Here is a 22,062-nt window from a genome sequence, read left to right on the forward strand (position 1 = left end):
ATGCTGTAAAAAAACAACAACAAATGATATATGGAACAAACGTGCTGAAAACAAAATCCATGCTTTTTTTTTTGTTACTTTAACATGTATTGATTTAAAAAAAAAATAAAGGGTAGGGGGAGCTTTCAACGTCATTCAGGATACTATTTCCTGGTATCAAAAGACATTATTCTCAAACAATAAAAAATCCATGCTTTTTAAATGCTAATGCATCCACTTCCTAAATAACATGCCTCCAGAAACTCTATGAACTTTGATAAATGTCAATGGTTGTAGAGGGGCTTCAGACCTTTAGTTCATGGGGTCACTATGAGTCGTGCTCAACTTGAAGGCAGTCAGCAATAACAACAACAATGAGTAATGACAACACTGTAAGGACTAAGGTGCATCAAACCTAAAATATGGTATTCCAGTTGCCTAATGTGCATTTGGAATTTTGGCACTTAGTAAGAAAGGCTTAAGAACTGATGCCCTTTGAATTGTGATGTTGAAAAGGAATATTGAATATTGCACAAATTTTCGAAAGAATAAATAAAACTGCCTTGGAAGATATGCAATCAGGATGCTCCTTGGAAGAGAGGATGGCAAGACTTGATCTCACATACCTTGGGCATTTATCAAGAGAGGCCAGTCCCTGGAGAATGAAATTACAAGTAGATCAGTGAAAAAAAAAAAACAGAAGACCATCAAGGAGATGGATTGATACAGGGGCTGCGACAGTCAGCTAAGAGCGGCAGAGGGTCTAAGGACGACACAGGATGGGGTGGTGATTCCTTCTCGTATACAAAGTCGCTGTGAATCAGAGACAATTTGACAGTGCCTGATGACAAAAACAGTGTCCTCCTCATCCGCTTGCTAATTTGCCTGAACTTCTGGATATGTGTCAGAAGTTCCTCCCTTTACAACTTCCGGATGTCCAACAGACACATGAAGAAATGCTAAAAATCACTGGCAATCAGAGAGAGGCAAATCAAAAGCACAATTAGATACTATCTCACCCCAGTAGTAGTGGCAAAGTTTAGTAGGATAGCAAATAATAAATGCTGGAGAGGACGTAGAGAGGTGGGAACTCTCATACACTGTTGGTGGGATTGTAAAATGGTAAAGCCACTCTGGAGGGCAGTATGGCATTTCCTCATAAAGTTGAACATAGAAGCTCTGTATGACTCAACTATTCCACAACTAGACATATATCCCAAGGAAATTAGAACTGAGGCATGAAAGAGATATGTGCACCAGTATTCATAGCAGTGTTATTCACCATCATAAGAACATGGAAACAGCCCAAATGCCCAACCACAACCAAAATGGATTGAGAAATTATAGGTACATGCACACAATGGAATACTACACAACACTCAGAGCAATGATTTGGAAAAATGCTACATAACTCAGTAAAGACTAGAGAGCTTTATGTTGAGTGAACTGACTCAGCCTCATAAGAAAAATACTGCAGAAGACCATTATTATAAAAACAGAAGGGAAACTAGTAAAACATCTAGGGGTTCAAAGGGGGAAGGGTTGGAAGCAAAGGGGTGAGGGTTGGGAAGGGGTGAGAGCACAGTGGTGAATCACAGAATTGCACAATTTGGTGCAAGGGAGGAGAGAGGGTAAAGAAAATGGGAAAGATCCAGGAGGGACCTGAAAAGACCAGGTAACGGTGGGCATAGTCCAAAGGTGATTAATTTTGTAAATTACAATGTATGGGAATGATAATATGAAACAATGAAAAATAAAGCAAAATGTAGGGGGAAATCTCCATTAAAAATAAACTTATTTTTTTAAAAAATCAAACCACAAAACCCACACAGAGAAAAAAAATTATTTTTGTTTTGTGGGAAAGAAATTAATATAGGTAAACTAAACACTAGTATAACAAAGGGTTCAACTGTGGACTGTTCTCTCCCTCATTCCTTTCATTTAGACGTTGACTCATCCATTTCTTCACCTAATATTTATCACCTACTGTGTGCAAAGAACCCCTCTAAGTGCTACTCACATGGAAGTTAATAGAATATAGTTTGCTCTCCAAGCATTTTATGCTATTTTATCCCAGTGCATAATTATGCACTAAATTCAAGATATTAAGAGATAGATAGATAGATAGATAGATAGATAGATAGATAGATAGATAGATAGATAGAGTAGGAATGACTTCTTGTCCTCTCTCTTGATGACTCTTTTCCTCCCAGTATTCTGACTTTGAAGTAAGACATCTAGATTTGACATCAAGGATATATCATCCATGAAGAGAGGAAAAAGTCATTACAAAGACAGAGGAGAAAGAAAACCTAAAATGGAAGAGACTCTTGAAAATTACATTAGAATGTTGAGAAGCCAAAATGAAGGGATGCTGAAGTAAAAGGGCTGACAGCAAATTTCAAAGGCCAGCTCAAGAAGAAAAAACAAAGAATGATAGCAGAATGTGCAGAGAGCTAGAATTGGAGAATAAACAGGCACAAACTTGCTCAGCGTTTCTCAAAGCTGAAGGAACTGAAACACAAATTCAAACCTCAAGTTGTAATACTGAGTGAGAAATGCTATGGGCAAAATCTTGAATGATGCAGGAAGCACTAAAAGAAGATGAAAGACAGAGAACTGTACAATAGAGAACTGGCCAACACAGAAATAGTTCAGAAAGTACCATATGATCAAGAGCCAGTGGTGATGAAAGAAGAAGTGGAAGCTACACTTATGGCATTGGCAAAAAAATAAGACCCCAGGAGTTGATGGAATACCAATTGACATGTTTCAGCTAAGAGATGTGGCCCTGGACCTGCTCACCAGTCTGTGTCAGGAAATTTGGAGAACAACTGCCTGGTCAATGGATTGGAAGAGATTCATATTTGTTCCCATTCCCAAGAAAGTGATTCAGTGGAATATGGAACTTGACCAACAATATCACTAATATCACATGTCAGCAAATATTACTGAGGGTCATTTTAAAATTGCTAGAATAAGGCATTGACAAGAGAACTGCCAGAAGGTCAAGCTGGATTTAGAAGAGATTGTTGCACCAGGGATATCATTGCTGATGTCAGATGGATTCTTGCTGGAAGCAGAGAATGTCAGAATAGTAACTATTTGTGCTTTATTGACTATGCAAAAGCATTTGATTGTGTGAGTCATAACAAATTGTGGCTAACACTGAGAAGAATCTGAAAGAACATTTAATTGTGCTCATACAAAACCTATGACTAGACCAAGAAGCTGATGTGTGAACAGAGCAAAGTACTTTATGGTTTAAAATTAAGAAAGGTGTGCATTGGGTTTGTATTCACTCTCCATACCTATTCTGTATGCATGCTGAGAAAAACATTTGAGAAGTTGGACTCTATGAAGAAGAAAGTGTCATAGGATTAAAGGAAATCTAATCATCAACCTACGTTATTCAGATGACAGAACCTAGCTGACTGAAAGGAAGACTTGAAGTGATTGCTGCAAAAGGTCAAACAATATAACCTTCATATGGATCACATCTCAACATCAAGAAAACAAAAATTCTCACCAATGAACCACCACTGAACTCAACAGAGAAAAGATTAAAACTGCAAATGACTTCATCTTACTTGAATCCATCATCAACATATTTGACACTAGCAGTCAGGAGATTGGGTGATATATTGCACTGGGAAAATCTAGTCAGAGAACTCTCCAAATTATCAAGGAACAATGATGTCAGTTTGAAGACTAAGGTGCTCCTCATTCAGGCTATTGTCTTTTCAGTCATTTGCTATGCTGGGCAGTGAAAAAGGATGACAGTGGAATTGATGATGCCCTGGATTTGTAGTGCTGGAGAAAAGTATGGAATGATCCCATGAATTTCTAAAACAAATAGATATGTGTTAGATAAAGTGCAGTCAGTTCCTTGGAGGCAAAAATAACAAAGCTTCATCTTACATTCTTTAGGCATGTTGTTAGGAGAGGCTGTTCCTTGGAATCTTCATGTTTGAAAATGTGGTCAGCAAAAGAGGAAGACCAGATGGATTGACACAGTGTCTGCAGCAATGGGCTTGGGCATGTCAGAGAAGACAAAGACAGGGATTTGATCTGTTGTTCATAGGATCACTATGAGTCATATTTGATGACACCTAACAACAACAACTACCTATAACTGACTAAATAACTTTCAGTCACTTACCTAACCCTCAGTTTTCCCATATGTAAATTGAATATAACAGTACCTACCTCATCAAATTATTGTGAGAATTAAATGGTAAAACTTACAAAAACTGTTTCTAAGATGCCAGGCATATGTTACTAAAATTGTTGTTGCTATATGCCACTGAGCCTCTTATGAATCATAATGCCTGCCCTATCCTGAGCCAGTCTCACTGTCACTGATACACCTACTCCTTTACACTAGTTACTGTTAGTCCATCTCATCTAGAGTCTTCTCTTCCATGTCTCCCTCAACCCTTCTGAGCATGATGTCCTTTTCCAAGGGCTGGTCCCTCCTGGTAACATGTTCAAAGTATGTGAAACAGAGCTTCAAGATCCTTACCTCCAAGAAGAAATGTGGTTTCACCTTCTCTTGGACAGACCTGTTTGTTCTCTTGGTCGTTCATGGTATGTTCAGTGTTCTTCTCCAGCACCACAACTCAAATGCATTGACTCTTCTTCTGTCATCATTAGTCATTATCTAGCTCTCTGTTGCATAGCAGGTAGTTAAGAAGAGCATGGCCTGAATCAGTCACACCTTAGTCTCTAGACTAACATAGTTGCTCTTTAGCCCTCTAGAGAGGTCCCTAGCAGTACATTTACCCAGTGCAATTCATGTTCTGATATCCTGACTGCTAGTGCAAAGGGTGTTGATTGTGGAGACAACAAAGCTGAAATTGTCAACAACCTCAATCTCTTCTCATCTATCTAATAAAGATAATATAAAATTAAATAACATAGTTACTAAAATTATGTTATTTAACTTTATTATAAATCCCTAGGTTGTGAAGATAGTTAAATGTTCACCTGTTAGCCAAAAGGCTGGCAGTTCAGGTCCATCTACCTAGAGGCACCTTGGAAGACAGACCTGGCAATCTGCTTCCAAGAGTACACAGCCTTGACAACCCTAGGAAGCAGTTGTTCGCACACATCAGGTTGCCATGAGTCAGAACTGACTCACCAGCAATTGAAAACAACATCGTTATCTTTATTAGTGTCCACCATCTCACATCCTGAATAAGGATGACAGGAGGAGAATTGAGCTGGGGTGTTGGAGAACAGTGCTGAATATCCCATGAACTTCCAAAAGAACATATAGATATGTTTTGGAGAAAGTGCAACTATCCTACTCCTTGGAAGCAGAGATGGTGAAGCTTTGTCTCACATACTTTGGACATGTTGCAAGGAGAGGCTACTCCTTGGAGAGGGACATCATGCTTGGCAAATTGGAGAGTTAGCAAAGGAGGGGAAGATGCTCAATGAGATTGGTTGATTGATTGATTCAATGCCTGTAGCAATGGACTCAGATGTATCAAGGATGATGAGGGTGCTGCAGGATAGGATATATTTCACATCTTTTGTTCATATGGTTGTTAAGAACTGTATTCCACTAGATGGCACATAACAAAGGCAGTCTCCTCCCAGGGGAGCCCTGGTGGCCTCGTCCATAGGGATTGTGCTGCTGTCCCAAAGGCCGTGCCTTTCTGGTGGTTTCTGTACCCATGCCGCATCTCTGGAAAGAAAGGTTGTCTCCTCCAGTGCAGCGCACGGCCTCACAAATCCAATGTAAGGCCAGCTGTGAGTCAATTCTCAATTGACAGCAGTGGGTTGGTCTCCTCTCGCTAGAGTACAAACTTGACAACAGCAGGGATTTTTGTCTGTTGTATTGATTGATGAGTTCCAAACTCCTAGAATGGTGTCTGATCCATAGTAGGCAGTCAACACAGTAAGTAAATAAGTCGTGATTTTCTACAATCTTTTGTATCAAACTGTTCATGCTAAAATTACCTAGAGGAATGTTTTAGAGGAGGAGGATCATTCTCCCTAAATCTTAAAGGCAAAAGAGGTTCTCTTTCTGGTCAAATGTTAGTGATAGACCATAGTACATGGGATCATGCTTGCTTATATCTTTGTAGACAAACAAGCTGGCGTTCTTTCTATTCCTCCTAAAAGATAGGTTTGTTCAACAAGCTACTATTTCTGCTTTTGTTTTCTACAGCACTTGCGTGACTGAATGGAGTGGGGGGTGGGGGGAGAAGCTCTGCAGATATATCCACTGTGGCTCATATGAAAAAATAAAAAAACTCATTTGGCATATTGTTGAACAGGAAAGGTCAGACGACGGCAGGAGGCAGTCTTCAGGGAAGGCTTCACAAACACCTCCCGTTGTCATTTTAATCCTCTTCTTCACACCAAGATGAATGCCTAGTGTGAGGCGCTGATGAGTAACTTGCTCACAGAAATGAAATTCCTTCCTTGTGACTAAGAAGGAAAGAGGAAAATAAAGAGAGAACATTGAATTCTGCAAACATAGCCTGAGTATGTAGGTATGATGAACTCCACTGTAGTGTATTGTTGTTGTTGTTGTTGTTGTTGTTGTTGTTGTTGTTATGTGCCATTGAGTTGCTTATGACTCATAGCGACCCTATGTACAAGAGCCCTAAACCCTGCTCTATCCTGTGCCAACCTTGCTGTCTCCAACACACCTACTCCCACTGCCCCATTCACAGAATCAATCCATCTCATTGAGGGTCTTCCTGTCCTGCGCAGCCCTTCCACTCTGCCAAACATGATGTCCCTCTCCAAGGACCAGTCCCTCCTTGCAACCTGCCCAATGTATGTCAGACGAAGCTTCAGAATCTTTGCCTCCAAGGAGCCTTCCAGCTTCACCTTCTCCAGGACAAACCTGTTTGTTCTCCTAGCAGTCCATGGTATATTCAACACTCTTCTCCACTGTAGTAGGCATTTTAATGTAAAGTGAAGACCCGAGATTCCTGCCACCAAGGAGGATGCCTCATTTTCCTAGTTACCCCTCCTCCCTCATCTTTCCCACCACTCACTGGCAACCCATTTTTCCAGTCATTCAGACATAAAATGAATTCTTTTTTTAGAATGTAATTCACATGTAATTCCTGATAGCTCTGCCTTTGAAATACACCAGTCTCACCACCACTCCTCACACCCATGCTGTAGTTTGGCCATCACTGCGGAATCAGCCTGCTCCCTAGGCGTCCTGCTGCTCCACTCACCCCTATAGTTTGTTTTAAACACAGCACCTGAGTGAACCTGTTGTGACCAAAGTCCTCTGCTGTTCCTCTCTCCAGTAGCTTTCAGTCAAAGCAAAAGCAAACCACCAGGAATGTGGATATTTAATCACTTGCTTCACTGCCAGCTCAGCACCCCTCAGGGCTTACTCACTCCCATCCCATTCCGTTGGCTTCTTGGCTTCGGTGCTCCTTTTGCACTCTCCTACCTAGGAAACCTCTCCTCCACCTGATCCCTGAGCCACTCTTTACCAGATGTCTGTCTGGCTTACCCCTCAGTTCCTAAGCCTTCACTCTGCTACTGTCCTCCTCCCATTCAGGCCACACCTGATTACTCCAGGTGGTACTGAAATCCCCTCATCCTGCCGCAGGACTTCTGGACTCTTCCAACCTGTTTTCGTTTTCCTCCTCCTTATCCCCCCAAGTCATCTATTTCCAGACCTTCATATAATTTAGACATTTGTTTTCTTTATGATTGATGCTTGTTTACAGATGTACATTTCATGAAGAGAAGGATTCTTGATTTTTTTTTCTCCCTTCTACTGTATTCGGAGCTCGGTAGTTGTTACATGAGTGGTAAACACCTTTTTGAAATCCTTCTTCATAAATTATTGTAAACCAGGTGTTCAGAGGCTCGCAGAGGCAGTTTACAATGTGAAAAGCTGTCAGTTAGCCAAAATAAGCCATTAACCTTTTTAAAACAAAAGGGAAGCTGGTAGAAATTACAATGCTCCAGAGTCTTAGTGATTTTTGTCACGCCGGGGCTTTCCCCCCATTCCTTTCTAGGGGCATGAAGGACATGGAACTGGATGCTTCATCCATGGAGAAGAGATTTGCCTACAAATTTCTGAAAAAGATTCTGAAGTATGTTGATTCTGCTCAAGAGTTTATTGCCCATTTGGGTAAGTAACGCTGTGATACATAAAACAAATTGTACTTATTTATTACCTAAAAATTGTTTCATAGTTGCTCACCGGTTCATGTAGACCTCTAATTATAGTGGGGAAACCAGAAATTGTTAGTCTACTTTTTCCAACTCCCCTCTCATCTATTCCTTGACTCGCCTATTGAATTAGAACATTTTGTCTTTTTTTTCCCTAACAGCTCATCCTATTTTAACGTTCTCATTATTTTATCTGTGACTGTGTACATGTGACTCAACCTCTCGGAAGCTGCGCTCTCATTAATAAAATGGAGAAACAACTTGCTAAATGACAGATATTCATTACAAGCTCATTTGTGTAAAGTACTTTGTTAAATCTGAGAAGATGTTGTTTGTGTACCATCGAGTCAGAACTGACCCATTGCTGACCTCCAGCAGGTTTTCAGAGACAATAAATTGCACAAGAGGAGATTGTCCACCCCTCTCCTGTGGAGTAGCTGGTGGATTCAAACCTCATGCCTTTAGGATTTCAGTGCAGTTTTTTACCACTAGGCCACCAGAACTCCCTTGTGTAAACTGCTTTGTGAAATCTGAGATAGTTTGTTAAATAGCTTTTCATGGTTGTTAAAAAAAGAAAGCAAGCTGCTTTGATCATGATTTTTAAATGGTATCACTGTTTTGTAACTCTGACCATTTTTTATATACTATGTCTTTGTAGAAGCCATTGTCAGCAGTGGGAAAACGGAAAGGTCTCCTCATGACCAGGAGATCAAATTCTTTGCCAAAGTAAGTGACAGTCTGCACTTAACCCAATTGCTTGCTTTACACAGTCTCTGCTACTCAGGGGACAAGGTCAGCTGCTCCAACAAAGAAATCCAGAAATATGTTAGCGTTTTATTAACACAAGAGTGGAGAAATTCATGATCTGTTCAAAGTAAAGGTAAAGAAATTTATTAAAGGCTCAGTGTCATTTAAACTGGGGACCTGCTCGTGGGACAGACACTTGCAAGAGAACACAGGTACAAATATGTTTGTATAGAGTTAAGTCGGAAACTTTGATTTATAGCATTTTGATTGGAGCACACAGTTACTGAATGAGAGGCAGGATATCTCAAGGAGAGGCTTTTGCTAGGATTGGTTTACAGAGTTTAGATGTAAGTTGCAGAGAATGATTAAATACATAGTTACAAAAGTATGTGCTTTTCTCACAAGATATTAAAGTCTGTTGTTGTTGTTGATTGCTATCGAGACGAGCACAACTCATAGCGACCCTATAAACAAAAGGCCTGAAGCCTTTCTATAATAATCAACATTTATCAAAGTTCTTAGAGTTTCCAGTAGCATGTTATTTAGGAAGCAGATGCCACTTCTGCGTAGGAACCCACATTCCTGGCGTCTGCTTGCGCAGGAAATTCTAATAGGGTTGGTATGTCAGGATCCTCTTCAGGGATGCACTGTTTCCAATCTCTTTGCCTGGCCACAAAGGAAAACATTCCTGTGGCTGACGTGACTGGGTTTGTGTAAAGGTCAATAAGCTTTAGGGAAGTAACTTAAAGAGCTGCAAATGGAGTCTGAAGTAATGTCAGAACTACAAATGTGAGAGTTAGAACTCCAGCTAGAGACTGAAGCTTGACACTCACCATGTGCCCAAAGGTTAGGGTCTCATACAAAACCAGTGGCTCCAGAGAGACAAATATGTATTTTTGGCACACACAACAGCCCCAGGTAAGTGGGCAGTCTGGGGCAGTAGAGGCCTGCCTGACACCATGCCATCAGAAACACCATGTGATCTGCTTCTGAAAGGCCACAGCCATGTAACCTCATGGAGCATTGCTCTACTCCAACACAAGAGGAATTGAGTTTGAATTGACTTGACAGCAAATGGTGTCTTTTCTTAGCTGCCCAGGAGACTGAGTATAGATTCTTTGGCTGGGGCAGCTCTGTCCTCAGCTTCAGCATGGGAGTTTTTATTGCTAGAATGAAGGCGGTGGAAACGAAATTGGGTACCAGAAAGCTGTCTCTGCCGTACACCTTTACCCAGAGGACTAAAGGAATATCAAGCTCAGGGCATCTCCCCACGTGTGGCAGCCTGGCTCTGCGAAGCAGAGACAGTACCCTTGAAGCTAGTGCTTCCCGTCCCTGTCTCAGGTGCTTCCTGGCTGCTCTTGGGCCAGTGTGTCCCACACGACTTGCCTGCAGGTTCTGGCGAAGGAAAGTGCACACTTTTTCGCAGGCTCTGCATTGCGGCTCCCTCCTTTCACGTATACCCAAGGCTAGAAAGAACACAATGTGATGGATATATGTTCCCATGGGGCACAGATGCCCAGAAGAGCCAGGACCAGAGGCTGCTTGCTCACTGAGAATGAGCTTTTTTAAAGGAAGTGGGATGAGGTCTTTGACTGCCTTCCTTGAAGCTAATTAATGGTGGCTTTTCTAGGTTCTCCTCCCTCTGGTCGACCAGTACTTCACCAATCACCGCCTCTACTTCCTGTCATCCCCTCTGAAGCCTCTTAGTAGCAGTGGGTACGCATCTCATAAGGAGAAAGAAATGGTGGCAAGGTGAGTCCTCAGAATAAAGAGGTTACAGTATTGACATGACTTAAACAAAACCTCGGCTCCTGCAGATTAAATGGTGAGTCTTTTAGAGCCTGACGAGTAAGGGTTTATCAGTTTAGGTTATTATCTTCATTCTGAAAACTTTATATTCATATTTATCTGTATACTATTTTGGCAACTAAGAGAAGTGCACTATCTGTGAGTATCTATCTGTAGGGGAAAACTTTTTATATATTCAGTCCCACCTCTATGATACAGAAACATTTAGAGAAAGGAAAAGATGATTGTGAAGCTCTGGAAAAGAACTGAAAACATTGAGAAAAACCAGGTTGACACTGTTTGTGTACTTCTTTTTATTAAAAAAAAAATACCAGATCTTACACATTTCTTCTTTGAGATTTGAAATCTAGAGAAGACTAATTTAAATTCCTGATTGAGAAAATGTATTTCTTTAGAAACACCAGACGACCTGTTCATTCTATCAGCTCTATGTGCAGACACCTCAACAGTGACAAGAAGAGGAGGCTGAATGATTAAGAAAGAGCTAGGTTCCATTCTGTCACAGAGTGTTTGTGAAAAATGAGTAATGACTAGTATTTCTAAAAGCAGAGAAATTGAAAAGTTCTAATGAGAACAGACCATCAACTCCCCCTGTCAAGCACTGGGGATGAGCAGTGAATATTGCTTTTTATAAGGGCCCAGCCCTTAAACATGACCTTTGTTAGGGTGAAATTTAACTTTAGGATTTACCCATAATTCATTAAACACCACCATGTAATGTTCCTTTGCCCTCTTCACAGAACAGTTTATTGGTGTAGGTATAGGTTTTGCATGAGCACAATTATGTGTTCTGGGATTCCTGTTCTTCTCAATGTTAGCCATCATGTTTTGTAGCAAATTAAGAAAGGTGTGCATCAGGGTTGTATCTTTTCTCCATTGTTATTCAGTCTGTATTCTAAACAAATTGTTCAAGAGCTGGACTCTGTGAAGAAGAATTTGACATCAAGGTTGGAAGAAGTCTCCTCAATAACTTTTGGCCTGCAGATATACAACCTTGCTTACAGAAAGTGAGGAGTGCTTAAAACACTTGCTGCAGAAGATCAAACGCTGCAGCCTGCAATATAAATTGCATCTCAACATCAAGAAAGCAAAAATTCTCACCACTGGATTGATAAACAACAACATAATAGATGGAGAAAAGATTGAAACTGTCAATGACTTAGATTCACAATCAATACACTTGGCACCAGCAGTCAGAACACATGTTGCACTGGTAAAGTCTGCAGTCAGGGACCTCTCCAAATTGTTGATAAGCAGTGATATTAGTTGGAGCATTAACTTATTCAGGCCATGGTCTTTACAATCATTTGCTATGCATCTGAGAGCTTCACAGTGAATACGGATGACGGAAGAAAAATTGATGCCTTTGAGTTGTGATGTTGGAGGAGAGTTGCAAAAAGAGTAAGGGCTGCGTGAGAAGTGCCATATCTGGCCTTTACCAGTTTCATAGGAGGGAATTATTCCTGTTCACAGCATCAATAACCCAAAACCATGAGATCGGACATGCCACTCATGTTCCATGCCTCTTTCTACTCATCTAAGTATCAATCTTAACTGCTTTACTGGGTCTAGAATCTGATGTTAGCTCACAGACCACACAAACATATTGAGGGAGTCAAAAGGTTATGATTCAGATGAGGAACAGAATGCAGTCAAGACCACTCTCAAAGTGACCATGCAGGCACCTCAGCCTCGAGCCTCGTGATATTCCCAAGTTCTCAGACCTGCCATTATTGGCTTCCCTCCCCCAATTATCCAACAAAGTTTTCATTCCTGCCACTATTGGGTGGCCCTCAGTTGTCCAACAGAGTTCTCAGTCCTGCAACTATTGGCTTCCTCCCTGTCCCAAAAGTCCAATCTCACATCAGTTCTCCAGTCCAGCTATCACTGCTACTGCTATCCTAAAGTGTGTCCTATATATTTCACTGAGTTGGAGAAGATCGCCTTCCTCTTCTGGTGGGGGGAGCATTTCCTAGTCTCTGCAGCTAGAGCTGTTCCACTTATTAAGGAGACTAGCCAATCCTCCTGTAGGTTGTTGAGACTGCCCAATCCCCCTGTGGAAGGTAGATAGCCAATCCCTTGTGGATAAGCCAACATGCCACATTCAGATAGTCCCATCCACCCACATAGGTCAATTACCCACATTTGAATAATGCTGGAAAAGCCATAAGACATACTCTATAAGAATGCTGCATATCCCCGGACTGCCAAAAGAACAAATAGTATGTCTTGGAGGCGGTGAGGCCCAATACAAAATGGACATCATGTTTGAAAAGGAGGAACAATGGCAAAAAGGAGGAGGAGGAGGACCCTCAACCAGGTGAATTGACACAGTGACTACAGCAATTGACTGACTAGAATGTGTCAGAGATTGTGAGAGATTGTGAAGTTGTTACAGGATAGGACAGGGTTCAGATCTGTGGTACATAGGGTTGCCGTGCATTGCACTGGACTGGACAGCACCTAACAACATTATTAGACATTTAGTTTGATGATGCACCTACCTTGCTTTTTCATAGCCAAGAGTATATTGCCCATTGGCATGAATATCATTGTGAAACATCACATTGTTTTGAATTCTAGTATCTGTAGCTGTATTAGGATCTCCACTTTGCAGATGAGGAAAGTAAGGCTCAGTCAGGTTCATTCCAATAACCAAAATCAAGTGGAGATTAAAGTCCAGCACAGCTTGCTCTCACTGCATCAAGCACTGGTTCTTCTATACTGTGATCACTTAGTCTCATTTCTAAAGAAGGGAGAATCCCGTGCTACAAAAATTATGTAGACAGAGTCAGCTGAAGAGCTCCTAAGTACATTTAGGATTCATCAGCTTATTAGGAAGAAAGCTAGCAACATCAAGAACAAAGTGAGATAGCTATTCAGAGACCCCCATAGAGGGCAGGTGTGTCTGTTTTCTTCATCTGTTTTTCTTAGGTTATTAATTCATGGAAATGTAACATTTGTTCAGCCTTAGTACCATTTGTTGTGGCTGGAATACCACCTAGAGTTGATCAGCCTTGCAAATAGCTTTCAAATCCATCAGTGTGCTTGGTGCCCTCCCACAGAAGCAGTCATGTTTGCATTGATTCTGCTTACATTTGCAGAACCCTCTTGTTTGCCTCCATCACTCTTCTCCACTGGTTCCCAGACTTTCACACCTGGGATCCCGTTAAGTTCTGAGATGGACTGAGGTCACCTGGGGATGCTGGTGTCTCAAAAGCCCTAGACTATGTACTATGCTTCTCCTTAAATTGTGGACTCCACAGAGGACAAGAAAAGGCCTTTAGGACCTTGAGACCTAGGGCATCTGAAAATCAGCATTTCTAATAGCAAGGGAAGTCATATTAGCATTAGGGTCAAATAGGCCAACCATCTGCTCTAGTTAGAAACGTGTTATTTTGCATATATACAGAACATGTGTGCACCCTGAAGATTTTCGGTAAAAAGGTGTGAGTTCATTTCCTCCAATTCTGAAAACTCTACTCTTGCCATGGAGCTGGTGCAGGCCTGGGCAGTGTTTCATTTGGTCATACCTAAGGGTGACATAACTGAATGGCAGGTAACAGCAGTTGCGGAAACTAAGGAAGACTGTTATATGATTACTATCTATTTTCAGCTGAGAAAGTCAACACACAAAGAAGTTAAGTGGCTTCACCAAGACAGCCCAACTAGTTGCCTACAGAGCCACAGAACCCACATTCTTCCAGGCTGTTCCTCTCCCTTAAATCCATGTTTTCATCAAATACATGACTCTGGAAAAAAGCATATTGTGGAAAGAGGGGGGAAATAGAAACAGTCCATATTTAATTTCACAGTAATCAAGCTGCCTGCCAAAGTTCTGTTAATTTATTCTGAGTTCTTTTAAGCTCTAGGTCAGGGCCTTCTGACTTTGTTTCACTGCAGAAACAAATTACTATCCACAGGGCACTTTGTGATTTTCCAGTAGGCAGCCTAGAAAGACAGGACATTGATTGTAAACTATTTAAGCTGAGAAAGGCTCTATCCCTGCCAATACGAGGATCTATTTTCCATCTGAGCTGTCTTCTAAAAGGCATCTTCCCTGTAAAATGCAAGAAGCCCATGATAAGTTCTCAGTGAGAGATTCAGAATGACTTCCCCTGAGTTTCATCTTGGAAACCCATGGTCTGTGGCAGGTGTTTTTCTTTTGTTGTTCCTCGTTACACCTAGAAGCACAGCTTCCTAAAAGGTCTACAGAGCCCATATATGGCTGTGCCAATGTCAGGTAATGACAGAGACCTCCATAATCTTCTGAATATCAGGGACACAGCTTAAATGATGACCTTAGTCGTTCTTGAAAGAAACCCATCATCAACACATTCAGAAACATCTTTAGGACTCCATTCTAACTGCAGAAGCCATCTCTGAAGCACTGTGGAAAGTTCAGGCATAACCTTGGATATAGTGAGGGTTCAGTTCCAGCCAACAGTGATAAAGCAACTATTGCAATAAAGCCAGTAACAGTAATTTTTTGTTTCTTGGTGCCTATAAAAGTTATATTTACTTTACCCTGTTTTCTGTTAGATGTGTAATATCATTGTGGAAAAGCCTGAAGTGCTGTGAATGTGCCAGAGACATGAAGTGAGCATGAGATACTGGAAAATGGTGCTGATAGACTGGCTCAATGCAGTGTTGCCCCAAACCTTCCATTTGAAAAAAAGTATTTGCTAAGTGCAATGAAATGAAGTGTGCCTGTAAAATAAGGAGACACTGCTGGACCTTCAAGGCGCTTCCATGGCGGAGAATGTGGGTGAAAGCCTGGAAAAGGGACAGAACACAGGAAAGCAGGCCATATGGGCTCTCCTCATTCCCAAGGACATATCTAGGAGAGCAGCCTCGTCAGGTTCATAGATTAATGAGAGATGACAGGAAAACAATTTGCTGAAATGCTATTTTTGTTGCCTTTGCTCCACACAATCTTTCTTGTACCTTCAATTCTAATCCTGGCTGCCTGCCCACCTCTTGTTCAAACCTCACAACCCAGCGAACACTGCAAAGTGGGATGCATTGTAACAGTGGAGAGAAAAAAAATATGCCTCCTCCTTGTATTCTGATTTAATCCTGAATATCATAAAGTGAAGTATTCAGCACATCATCCTCCATAGGAACAGTTTGCAGTGTTGGAAACTCAGACTTGTAGCTGACCCTCCAGTGAGTTTTCCGAGGCTGTATATCACACTGGAGGAGATTTTTCATCTTTATCCCAAAGAGCCACTAGTAGATTTACAACTAGATCACTGTAAGAGTCTTTTTGGTGGTTTGCAACAAAATTACTGCAAAATTCTATAGTTATGCCACTAAGAATGGTGTTCTGGAAGGTTAGAACTGCTTGTAAAACACTTTCATGATTCTCCAGTGAGGCAGCATGAAGTAGACATTTTCCAGAGTGTTGTCTGAGAGGATTTGTTGAGAGTCATGGTACACCTTTCTAAGCAGCAATGCTCTGCACTGTATTCTACGAGGAGTGATGGGAGGAAGGGGGGCATGAGAATGAGATGGGAAGTATAATGTTTGCCTCTCTGTGCTTTTCCAACCTGCCCTCTTTCTGCTTCAGCTTGTTCTGCAAACTTGCTGCTCTTGTTAGACACAGGATTTCTCTCTTTGGTAAGTGAACAGTGTTGCTGAAGGTTTCACGTCTCCCTGTAATTATCTTGAACTTAAATTCTGCCTTCATTTGTGGTTCCTTCAGACAGCCTAGGTCTTGGAGCTAAGGTATCACCTAAATTTGCCAAAGAAAATTTGTCTCAAGTATGATAAATGACCTCTCTCCCCACTTTAACAGCTCAGATTTTCCACACCAGTGAATGTGTTAAGCTCTGCATCTAACATCCATCATGAAGCAGAGGCTGTGTCAGGCCGGAGATAAATGCATTGTCCCTGAACACAGGTGGGGGGCACTTTGTGTATTGGTGCCTAATTATGCCAGGCTGTGGTTTGTGCATATCAAGAAGATTGTGTTTAGAAGCCAGGCTGCCGTTTGGGTGGTCACAGGTGATTCTTTCAATTCTAGGAAGTGACTCTACCACAATGGTGAGCTGTCTTCACATCTTAGCCCAGACACTTGACACAAGGTAAGTCTGCCCAGCGGTTTTGGGGTTTTTTTCCCCTTCCCAAACATTTTTCCAGACAACTCCTTTAACCCTTTCATCTCACTTACTAATCTCAAGAGAAGACATGACACTGGCCTGCAGGAGCTGGGAAGAGCAAGGGTGACAGGGAGAAGATGAATCTTTCCCTGAAAGTTAGCACTTTCTATTTCTCTGTTCACATGATGGAGAGCCCCTGTCACAGCATCTACTGAACACTAAATGCTGAGTATTTGATCACTTCTTGTCTTCTCTTACTGAGACGTTCATCTGTCTCTTAAGATGAAATACTGAATGGGGCAGAGTGCCACTTTGTACCTAATTCTTGGTAGCTAAAACAAACAAACAAACAAAAAAACACCACAAAACTGCCTGATTAAGGGGATATCATAAGCACCTTAGAAGAGGTGAACTGTATCACTCAGGACACAGAATGGTCAACAGAAGGTTTGTAGGGAAGATTTCAGACAGCTCATAGACAAAGATGGGTTTGGGACCATGGCTCGTGGTTCCAAGAGGAAAGATGGCCAAATAGGGAAGGAAATCTTTTAAAAAATACAAGTGTATCTTCTGGTAATATAGCCATGGAGCATTCAATGAGACAAAAGCAAACGAGTGAGGGAGAAAGAGTGAGAAGTGATAAGATAAAGTAAGACGTGAGAGGACTTGAGGAAGAGGAGCTCTCCATTACAAAAGGCACATATCAAAGATGGAGAAGGACACGTATTCCGAGATCTAATGAAAAAGTGGGGAGAACTTGTGGGTCATCTGTACAGAGTTATGCTGTTGCCCCCAAAGTGACAACCCTCTGATGATTCAGATCCACCAGGCCCAGTAGTAGGGATCTTTACTGTCTGCCTTGGGCACATGGCTGGAATTCGCCCACCCGTTGCTCCACAGGAGAAAGATGGGTGGTCTCCTCCAGTGTGACTTACAGTCTCTGGAAACCTGCTGACCTGTCAGAGCTAGGAGTTGGTTCTGACTCCACAGCGATGACTTCGACTTTTGAATGCAGAAAAGAGGATCCCACTTGAAAGAGTAACCAGGAGATGAAACTCCATTAGTAACTTGGAATAGCTTAAAACTATTTTTTAATTAAAATGTTAAGGGTAATTAAAGACATTTTCATGAGAAACACACAGCTGATACTGAACTAACAAAACATTTGTAGGATTAAACCAAGTCATCCCAGGAAGCTCAGTTACTTTGAGTTGGAATAAGGGACAAATCTACTCTAGGAGGCTTGCCCCAGGCTGTGGAGGGTGGCCATTAAAAAACCCAGACACACAGGTCAATGCATTTTGTTACCATTCTGAACAAAACCTGCTTCTAGAAGGTTGGGGGAAATCACTTTTGTCTCCTAACAAAGTAGGAGCTGGTTTCACTGGCTTTGCTGTTACCATGTGCTATTGAGTAAAAACTGACCTTCCAGTGGGTTTTCAGAGGCTGTCAATGACAAGGGAGGAAATTGCCCGTCTTTCTCCCCCAGAGCCACTAGTGGCTTCAAACCCTATGCTTTAGGGGTGACAGTGCAGCTTCTACCACTAGGCCACCACAGCTCCCTTCACTCTCTTTAGTTCCTTGGTGGTTTTTTTCTGTTCAGAATTGGTTGGTTAATTATCAGGAAAAATGTAGATATAAAAGCATCTGTCATTGAGCCAATCTGTCATGATATTTTCATTAATAAGTTACAGGACTCTGGGAAATTAAAGATGACTTGTAGGTTTTGTTCCAAGTCTAATGTCTACAAAATAGATTTAATCATAGATACCCATAATTAGTCTCCATTCCCAGGGCATACATCAGTGTTTTTCAGTGGTCTGATTAAGCTACATGCTTTTAAAAAGGCTGCCTAACTTTAGTATTCCTTTTCTCTCTTTTCATCTGAGCTAAACCATCCCTTCAAAGCTAATAGCAATCTTGGCTTCACTTGACTGACTTCATTGTTCTCTTTTTCTCTCTATAAGATAGATTCTCCATCATAAACATGTTCATGTTTCTAACCAGTGATTATAAAAGGTTCTTATCTATCATGAACTGCAAGGAAAGCTCACTTTTCTGCTATTTTAATTGTATGTTTTCAGAATAATGTTCCCAGCTGCACTATTATATAGATAACAAGTCGTCACCATTAGTTTCATTTTAATTCCCTGCAACTGAAGCCACTGTCCAGTTAATTGTGTTTCTTCCTGAATGCTAACCACTCTCTTCACTGTTCTAGACACTGGTCAGGCAATGGGGATGTGGCATTTTATGCCTACGTCATACTGCAATCCACCACTTTCAGGAAAGTAGACCTTGTTTTTGAACCTTGTTTGCCAACAGAACTGTCATGAAGTCAGGCTCAGAGCTGGTGAAGGCGGGGTTGCGCGCATTCTTTGAAAACGCTGCCGAGGACTTGGAGAAGACTTCAGAAAACCTAAAGCTCGGGAAGTTTACTCATTCCAGGACACAGATTAAAGGCGTTTCTCAGAACATTAACTACACCACAGTGGCTCTGCTCCCTATCCTGACATCCATCTTTGAACACGTTGCCCAGCACCAGTTCGGAGTGGATTTACTCTGTGAGTCCGACTGTCCTCTGTCATGGGTTTGTACGTGAGCACAGATGGAAAGTGTGTGGCTCCTTCATTTAGGTTAACCTTGAGGAAAGAGCAGACAGATAATTACTTCACATGTTTTTCCGAGGTTTGAAAATTAACTACCAAATTCTTAGAGGGGAAGAAGTCTCCAAATTTTGAGTGTACAATATTTAATCTTTTTCCACTTACATTCTGGGCTAATCTAGCTCTAAGACATTGAACCACTTCATTTAAAAAGATTGTCTGAATAATGTAGTAAAAGGTAGAGGTTTCTACTGCGGGTTTTTCCAGGTACCAATTTTCTTACTAAAATGTCCTTATTTACCTAGCAAAGATTCCTACCTTCACACGATTCTAACACTTTCATTAGCTGAGCTTTCAGAAGACCGGATCAGTTATATTTTCACCTATGTTAATCTGCAGTTATCCTCCTTTGCAGATATTCTGTTACTAAACTTCCGTCCTACTTCAAACTGTTGCACATGATTTTAACATAACATGTTGTTGATGGTTAAAGTTGTGTTATCCTTGTCCCTGAATGAGTGAAATCAGTTGTTTTCTTGGACAGTGGAGGAAGAATGTACCCAAACTCATTATTTTGTATCACCAAACAGTGCAAGAAAAGTGGATGAAAAATGAAAACACTAAATTAGTTCTGATGCTCTTGAAGCAGACACAGTCTTCACAGTGTTCCAGTGGAGGCGGTGAGCCTACAGATTAAATACTGTGATTTCTTAAGCAGACCTTGTCCTTCCCTGAGGAAACAGTAAAATCAGAAAATGGTTGAATTGGCTTTTGAAAAGCATCCAGCAGAGAACTTTAGGCTAAGAACACGAAAGATTTGCTCTATCTCTGATGAAAGTCGGGCCACTCAGCTGTTTAAAGATCATTCTATAAAATGAGCAAGTTGTCAATTCAAACTTGAGGTTTTCTTCCTTTCAATGGAGGAGAATGTTGTCCCAGATTGTAAAGTATGATTGTAGTATTTCCCTCCATTGAGTAAAGAAAAAAGAAAGTCTCTAGATGGAAAGACCCATTAGTTAATTTTTTTTCTTTCCCCAGGGAGTAACATTATTGCCATTGTAAGTTCCACAAATCAATTGCAGTTCTGAACTGCAATTGCTTAATGGAACTATCAGTATTTTCTCTCCCAGATCAGTAACTAGCATCTGGATAGAATAGGCTGTGTATGTTTAAATAACAACAGTAACAGATCTCGTGCTCTTGACTGATTTCCCTGACATACATTGTGTTTCTCCCCCTTCCTACTTGTGGGCCCTTTCAGTGTCCAGGAGGTGAAGCTAGGTTTGATGCATAGTAACAACAGCTCTTCTTTGTTTCAGTGGGCGACGTGCAGATTTCCTGCTACCACATACTGTGCAGCCTCTACTCTCTTGGGACAGGAAAGAACATCTATGTTGAAAGGTAATTTGCAAACAAAAGAGGGTGACACAGTCAGGCTCAGGGAAAAAAGTATGACTCACCTTTCTTAAACATTCAATAACACCTTTTCAATCCTGAAATGCTCACGATGTGGGATGGTGATTTTTGAATCCAGGTGACAAACTGTTTATGGCAATATTGAGTGTAATGAGAATAGTGACTTCTCTGGAGATGGCCCATGAGTGTATCTGTCTAGAGGAGCGATATAGCTAAGGTAAATCCTGGCTGAGGAACAAAAGAAAAAAGCATCTCTCTCTTCGTAATCACAGCATCCAGAGCTCCTGTGGTTGCAGCTTACTGAGAAACTCCAGGGACATGAGGCTGTTGGCTTTAGCGTTTAATGAGTTTCTGTGTGATACAACCCTGGACCTTTTACATTTCTAAGCTGTCAGATTAGCTGCAGTTTCAAACAGTTACACACTATGGTGGCAGAAATGCCATTCAAGAATCTTGAGTCCGAGCAAGCTGATTTACAGAGGTTTCAGGGTTCCAGCTTTTGTGCTTCTAATCTGTCTATATCACTGGAGGCCTTTCATGACCCCTGCTTTTCAGCATCAGATGCAGTGTGTTGTGTTCTGTTTAAGTCCCTGAGAAAGATGGAAGGATAAACATTGTATTAAGCAAATTTTGGACTCAGTCTTATCCTTGGAAGTCTTTTTCCTCTTGTCAAACAAAGAAACTAGAAGGAAATTGCTTTGTGCTTTAAAATGACTTCATTTAACACCCTCTTGGTATCTACTTGCCATGTACTTCCTCTGCTTTGCAAACAAGCCTGCAATAAACTCTTGTTTCTCATCAAAACTTACATAAATGTCAAGCCTAACCATTCTAATTGCAAGATCTTAATAAAGGGAAAAAATATTTCAGTTCCTTCAAGAATAGCGCATAATGACTAAATTAATTTAAAATATTATTTTAATTACTTACAGTGGCTTAGTTTACCTTACTGTTTCACATAAAATATGAAAAGCTTCCTCAGATGGGAATTGAAACAGGGAAGACTAAAGTTTAATCATGATTATGCCGTATCAACAATACAAGCAACAGAAATTTTCCCTTTAATGTTACATTTCACGTAAATAAGCTGTTTTTAATCCAACATTCCCTCTGAACATTGAAAATTTTTTATATATTCTCTCATTCTCTCAAACTATATGTGTGTCTGTACCTACATCCCTATGCATGTGTGTGTGCTTTTTTAAAGCTTATGTATTCTTCGGAAGGCTGGA

General features: G+C 41.1%; 1 protein-coding gene across 2 annotated transcripts in view; it reads left to right on the forward strand.

Moving 5' to 3' along the window:
* The window catches only part of RYR3 (ryanodine receptor 3), a 753,100-nt gene that overhangs the window by 624,750 nt on the left and 106,288 nt on the right, over positions 1–22,062 (forward strand). For both annotated transcript variants that reach the window (XM_006883055.1, XM_006883056.1), the window contains exons 58-64: positions 7,992–8,107; positions 8,807–8,874; positions 10,526–10,647; positions 16,277–16,326; positions 16,733–16,793; positions 19,134–19,372; positions 20,734–20,815. In XM_006883055.1, the coding sequence (XP_006883117.1) occupies positions 7,992–8,107; positions 8,807–8,874; positions 10,526–10,647; positions 16,277–16,326; positions 16,733–16,793; positions 19,134–19,372; positions 20,734–20,815 (738 nt within the window). The remainder of the gene's footprint in view (positions 1–7,991; positions 8,108–8,806; positions 8,875–10,525; positions 10,648–16,276; positions 16,327–16,732; positions 16,794–19,133; positions 19,373–20,733; positions 20,816–22,062) is intronic.

Source organism: Elephantulus edwardii, unplaced genomic scaffold (assembly GCF_000299155.1).
Source record: "Elephantulus edwardii isolate Elephantulus edwardi_28Jun2011 unplaced genomic scaffold, EleEdw1.0 scaffold00026, whole genome shotgun sequence".
Lineage (NCBI taxonomy): Eukaryota > Metazoa > Chordata > Mammalia > Macroscelidea > Macroscelididae > Elephantulus > Elephantulus edwardii.